At 33.1% G+C, this 6,996-nt stretch overlaps 1 protein-coding gene across 3 annotated transcripts; it reads right to left on the reverse strand.

Moving 5' to 3' along the window:
* Positions 1-2,103: 2,103 nt before the first annotated feature.
* LOC149185802 (uncharacterized) lies at positions 2,104-3,248 on the reverse strand. Of its 3 annotated transcripts, none has more exons than XM_089412489.1 (3): positions 3,147-3,248; positions 2,596-3,000; positions 2,104-2,370 (listed from the first exon to the last, which is right to left on the reverse strand). In XM_089412489.1, the coding sequence occupies exon 2, from the start codon at positions 2,920-2,922 to the stop codon at positions 2,614-2,616; it is 309 nt and encodes a 102-aa protein (XP_089268615.1). In that variant the 5' UTR covers positions 2,923-3,000; positions 3,147-3,248; the 3' UTR covers positions 2,104-2,370; positions 2,596-2,613. The 3 variants fall into 3 exon arrangements, with proteins under 3 accessions (XP_089268615.1, XP_089268616.1, XP_089268617.1); XM_089412490.1 differs by having other exon boundaries at positions 2,596-2,976; positions 3,147-3,235; XM_089412491.1 differs by lacking the exon at positions 3,147-3,248 and adding an exon at positions 3,119-3,137 and having other exon boundaries at positions 2,596-2,976.
* Between the last annotated feature and the right edge of the window lie 3,748 nt (positions 3,249-6,996).

Here is a 6,996-nt window from a genome sequence, read left to right on the forward strand (position 1 = left end):
TATTATCCAGCATAATTGAAGTGTGTTCAATTCATAGATGTTTCTTGGATTACTTTGTTTGAGCATAAATTGAACAAGTGAGAAGACCTCTCCTAAAGTAATTGAGTTCAACACTATTCCTTCATAGATGATAGAATAGGTTTCTTCTTGCACTTAGGGAATTAGGAGCTGCAACAAAGAGATTTAAGATAAAAAATCCCAACAATCTAACGTAAGTAAAATCACCCTCAAATCATCTACAAACTAATTGGATAGAGATTAATTCCTAGGAAACATAATCAACATCCATAATAATTACAACACTAATGCAATTGACAAACATCACCCCATATTAAGTTTAGATCTTGACAAATACATAATGACCTAGTGAATAACTTCTAAGCACATATTGTGCACTTGTACTTCATCAGTCTATGCACCCTGGTTGACAATTTATGATTTCCAATTCAAGGACATTGAATTGACCAAACATCATTTATTATTGTTTGTTTAGTTTATTTAACTAATTTTGAATAATGATAAGAGTGGTTCACTCCATTCGAGTTTTGAGTTCTTTCTTTGTGTATTTTCTCTGCATTCTTTGCCACATAGAGGTATCCTTTGATCTCCTTGTGTGATCTTCTCAATATGTAGCCATTCTTTGAAGACTGCACCATTTCTTGATCAAGATCTCATTACAACAGAACTTAAAAAGAACAAAGAGATCTACAAATCCACAAAGAATACATACACAGGCCTACATTGACCTACATTAATCTATTTACTAAAGATTATGAAATTTACTACGTCACCATCTTCTTGACCAAAACTGTGATACCAAGTTAGAACTTGAAATTTTAGACATAGTATTCACAAATACTCATAAAACCATATTCTCAATTACACACTTCATTCAATTACAGACATAATATTCACAAAATCATATTCTCAATTACAGGCTTCATTCAATTACATTAGATATATAAGTCTATGTTTAGAACTTGAAATTCTAGACATAGTATTCACAAATAATCACAAAACCATATTCTCATTACACACTTCGTTCAATTAGATTACATATATAAGTCCATATTTCCACTTTATAACAAGACTCAAAACTTCGAGTCAAAACACCAAGTCATAAATTACTACCGTGGAATTAGTTTCGAACACTAAAGAGTCTCAAGATACTCTCCAAATATTCAAACAATCATTGCATATATAGTTATCTTAGATCCAATAACTACCTCCTATAAATCTCAAACCAACTCCAAACTCATCATAAAAGTTAGTTCGGAACACTAAAGAGTCTCAAAATACTCTCCAAATCTTCAAACAATCATTACATGCATAGTTGATCTTAGATCCAATAACTACCTCCTATAAATCTCAAACCAATTCCAAACTGAGCATAAAAGCATCATCTTTCAAATAAATATAATTCCACTATTAAAAACCACTCTATCACTTTACATGATTTAAAACATAGAATAAGTGAGATTAGTGCTAAATAAGAATTAAATTTTTAAATTTATTTAATTAGTTATTGAATTAACTTATTATGAAGTATGAGCATCAAACCATTAAAAACATTAAAACAAAGTCACTGGTTAATGATACTTAAATCAGAATTACAATTTCCAACTCTAATGTGAATGTGAATGTGGTGCACATCAATTTTGCATAAGCTAATGTGACCATAATGATTGACTATGGAAGTTGATATGAAATGGCCAAAGCATTGCAATTTTGTTATTTTTTTCAGAAGTTAAAAATAAAAAATATACTTTAAAATAATTTTATAAGTGAAAACTTTTTATTAAAATATAGAAATTACATAGTAAACTCTGCTTTTAACTTAATGATATTAGTAACTTTATACGTGAAAACATTTTATTAGAATATACCAATTACATAGTGAACTTGGCTTTTAACTTAATGATATTAGAAAATATATGAGAACCATGGTTTAGAGGAATACTTCATTAGGTATATAAATATATAATAATAATTATATTTAAAAAATATGTATTTTAAATTTAATTTTTGTTAATAATTTTTGAATTAATTTGTTTATTTATTCATTCATTCAAGTTCTAAAGTGAAGTAGGACAACCAGAGCCATTAAAAACAAAGTAACCAGGCATGTAGTTTGCTAATTCATAAATCAAAATTAGGATATATATCTGATGCACATCTATCTTGCATAGGCTAACATGACCATAATGACATAACCGTCCATGGCCATGCCCATTCAGCGGTTGAATTGATATGGAGATGCCTTATTTATATAAATAGATTATTTATCTCTAAACTATCTATATATCAACACATAGTCAGTCATAGATAAACAGATAATCTTCGACTGTATATGTTTTTTCTTTCCCATACCTGCAAAGCAATAACAGTGTAATTAAGAACAAGAAAAGAAAATCATAGTGTAATTAAGCAAAAGAAAAGAAAATCATTAGGTCTTTCTGCATATGAAAAGAAACCGAAATCATAAACCATGACATATTTGTGCATATATTGCGCTGAATAAAGAGCATAGCATAACTTTTAGAGAGGAAAACAAAAGCCACTTAGTCTAAGTTGGTCTGCTTAAGTCGCCATTACCTGGTACTATAAGTTGCTCTAGAAGGTGATCGGGCTGTTGCTGCCGCCCTCGCCTTCGTTGTTGCTGTTCAAGATGTTGTTGCTCTTGCTGTTGTTGTTGTTGCCGATGATGGGATTTCCGTTGATGGGGCCGTTAACGGGATTGCCGTGAATCCTGGTGTTCCTGTTGCCGCTGTTGGTTTTGTTGCCGCTGTTGTCGCCGATGATGGGATTGCCTTGGATCTTGGCGTTGCGGCCGACGACGTTCTTGTCGCCGCTGTTGTGCCTGCGGTCGACCTTGTTGTTGTTGCCGCTGATGTTCCGCCCTGCCTGTTGGAAATTGCTCATCTTGTTGGCTTAGTAAGAATACTGGATGGTATCAATAAGGTGAAACTGGAACACCTTCAAAGCCAACAAATCCCACTTCTGCATCAATACATAACATGATGAGCAAATCATTCGTAACTGTGCATCGATGCATAACGTGGACATAGAATATGAGCAAATCATTGATATCTGACATAATAGAAATATAGAACAATACCTAGGTTACACGAAATATACAACCATACCTACAACTGGAGTAGGTCAAATTCCGTAAGCAAGAGGTGAGAAATACAATGCCTCTTCCGTGTCGTTATTTTTTTCATCTCAAGTCGAAGCTGATATTCTCATCCCACTAGGGAGAATGTACAAGAGTGTCACGATAATGGCATCGTCAATTATGCAAAGTCCAGCGTCAGGAGGATGACATAGATGGACGCCCTATCTACAGATGTAGACAAGTTTCAGCCAAAAAAAATTCCTTGCCCTCTTTACAGATGTAGCTACTCTCATTTGCGCAATTGGGCACACGAGTTATTCTTTTCAGCTTAGAAAAACAAAAATTTTGGCCCCTCTACGGTGACGGGTTATTCTTATTCAGCAGAAAAACACGAAAATCTTTGCCCTATCTACCGATGTAATTGGGCAGACGAGTTATTCCTCTTCAGCGCAAGGAAAAATAAAAGTGAAAAGATGCCAGCTTTTTTACTTTAAAAAAAATAATGCGCACACACTCTTGAATAGATGGAACAAATCAGTACACTTTTCCGGATAGAGTGACTAATCACTATATTATTCGAAGTAAATAGTACAATGAAAATAATACACACACTTTTCAAGAGACAACTAATGACTCTATTACTAGAAATAAATAGTATAGTGACTTAGACAGATGATTTATTTTTTATGGTTTGGCGTGGAGTAGTTTTAGAACATTACCTATGTCATTTAATTCCTTGAAAAATCAGCGAACGTGAATTAATGAGCTATGAATTATTGGAGGTAGTAAGAATTTGGAGTGAAGTGCTTATGTTTACTTTTATCATGGGACCCTTTTCTTGCAATGACCTTTAGCATAATTTGGCATGCAACTCTTATTCTTTTACTTTTATCATAGGACGGGACTTTCCTCTTGCAATGACTTTTTAGCATAATTTGCATGCAACCCTTATTTTTTAGTGGCCTTTTACCATAATCTTGAATTGTATCACTTGTCATTGTATACTCTTTAAGGAAAATTAGTGTATTTTATGTGTCTTATACTCTCTATTCACACCATATTTTCCTTTTGGTCTTTATAATGATTATTTTCTTTTTTAAGTTATTGAAAATTTATTTGAACAAAATCACTTTGTTAATTATCCTTTTACAAATACATTTTTCCTGGTAATGTCTTTAAGGATATATATAGTTTTATCTTGTAAAATAATATATAGCATTTTCAAGTCTTTCTATGCAATAATATTAGTTGGATTCATAAATAGATTAGGAATGTAAACATTTCAGGAAGAAATTTTGAATTCAAAACCTTGATTATTCTTAGAGAATTGTTTGGGTGTGGTGTGATGAATTGAAGTTGCCAATAGCTCATCATCTTCCCTCTTATTTAGTTTTTTAAACCATTCATTTGAAGGGTGGTGGAGAGCCCATGGCATGCCGCTTTATATTTGTTTTAGGTTGAAAAGGGGTTTCATGAAGTTTTATGAAGCCCTTCCTTTAAACCCTAACATTTTTTTTAGGAGAAAGCTTGAGATTGTAGATATTCTAAAGCTAATGTGGAGGACTTCATGGACAAATTAAGGCTTTGTGTTATGTAATGGTATACATGATTTGTATACATTAGCCTATCTCACTATTAAAATCATGCCAAGAGATGCTGACATCAACATACAAGCTTGTTGAGGGGCAACATGTATTGCCAACGTAAAAAAAAGGGATCTCCATCATGGGAAGTCCCAATTAGACCTTAGACCTTTTGGGATAGGAATCTCATCCAATATGTGGGCATGAAATCCACTATGATTGTTTTCTCTTGGATTTCAAGTGAAGAGATGTTAGGGTGAACACAAGTTTGAAATACCTAGAGAATGAGGAGGAAATAGTCCACAAATGACAAACTTGTAATACGAGATACATGAATATAACAAAAAAACAACAAGAAGAAGTACATCTCAAGGGAAGTCAGCTAATAAAACCATCTTAGACATACTAGAATAAGAAAGTACTATAGGTTAATTGCAAATTAGTTTACAACTCAATACTAGCATTAGTGTGACATGAAAGAGTGAATATTCGAATGGACATATGACCAATAAGACATGAATTATCTCATCAACATATAATTCACATGAAAGCAAACATGCACAGATAATTGGAGTATTGGATAGCCATTACAGCTAACAGATGAATGCACAAGAATCCATGCCAAGAATTAAGAGCTTCTCATTGATACTACTGCAAATCCAAGTACATGTATAGGGGGTCCATCAAAATCAAATAGTGGAAGGTGCAATGCTCATATCATCTCTAAGATAGCCTCCTTGCCTCACCACAACTCAGTCTAAAATCACCAAGAGCTAGAGTGCTCACACCTACCTAAGTATTAACAACTATGCTAAAAGTCTCAAGTGCCAAAATCCCCCTTACTTAGAGGCACAAGGAGACATTTATAGAAATGGGAAATTGATCCTTGAACTCCCCCATGACTTTTCTACTACTTCATGACCTTTACACTCATATTGACTTTTACAATTCCCACATGACTTTGTTATTTGATATTTTTATGGCAATATAACATATGGAAATGTGACAAGACTTGATGTGGTAGCTTGTTAATGTGGTAGATTGTTGGGGAGATATTGAACTTTGTGAAAGAACCTTTGATGTCTTATCCATACCCTTGTGTAACTTTCATGCAAGTTGGACATTCCAATGATTATTATTGCTTAAGATCACATATCCATGCTTTATGTTGGGACCAAATCAAAGACAATCCTTATAGTAGTGCTTGTATACTATTTGCTCTCACATCATATTCTTACTTTATCAAGCCTATGAACAAGCTTGTAAATTTCCTTAATGAGATAGTCAAGTTTCGAGTTACCCCATCCCATTCAAGCTTATTTGTATTCATAAGAAGGTTCATTTTCTCATAGATATGATCGAAACTTTTCTGGGGTCAATGGTTGAATATCATAGGTGTTGGAGAATCTAACACTAACCACCTATTAGGTGTCAAAACCATCCATCCAAGTGTCCTAGTTCACTTTCATTTAGTCAAATTAAATGAGACTCTTTGAGAGAAACATCTCAAATTTCTTGCAGCAAGTGTCCTCTCATTTCATAGACAAGAGGCCAAGGAAAAAGTGTGAAAGTAGCTTGAATTTAACACCTATGAAGAAAATGGAATGTGCCAATTGCACATCCGTAAATAAAACACATTGCATTACTTTAGCACCTCAGGAAAAATGAAATTGACGCAACTAGTGAGTTGAGAAAGTGCGCAAAATTGTGCAATTTATCTCTATCAGAAGTTGCGAGGATCATGAATGTTTTTAATAAAAAAGGAGCATATGAGGTTTATCAAGGGCTCCATGAAGTCATCTTTGCATGAAGTTCAAACGACCATGAATTTGTTTTGCATGAAGGCAAATGAGTGAATGTGTGAATGTTCATGGTATGTTTTAAAAAAAACATAAAGGTTGTTGTCATATTTTTAAATAAATTCTCTTTTTAATGAGTTAAAATTCATGTTAAAAGGAGTTTTTTTAATTAAAAAAAGGGATTTGAAATGTTGTGACTGCTCTTGAAATTAAGTATTAGGGGTTTACGCAGTGCATTATATTAGATATCATTTTGGGATTCAACTGCGTTAAGTAAGTCATTAAAGTATGACCATTTCCATGAGAGGTAGTCGTAACTGACTAAAAAATGGGCTTCTTATTCAAAGTTTGTTTTAAACAAGAACTTGAATTATAAAAAAAAAGGGAGCATTGCATTTTTTTAAGGAGGTTTTTTAAAGCTTTGAAAAGGAGATTAGAATAAAGGGGCATTGTTCCAATTAGCTTTGGGAATTGGGATTTTTTTTATAAAATATTT

The sequence above is a fragment of the Pinus tabuliformis genome, chromosome 3_1 (assembly GCF_031772625.1).
Source record: "Pinus tabuliformis cultivar Carrire ecotype Pingquan chromosome 3_1, CPIR1, whole genome shotgun sequence".
Classification (NCBI taxonomy): Eukaryota; Viridiplantae; Streptophyta; class Pinopsida; order Pinales; family Pinaceae; genus Pinus; species Pinus tabuliformis.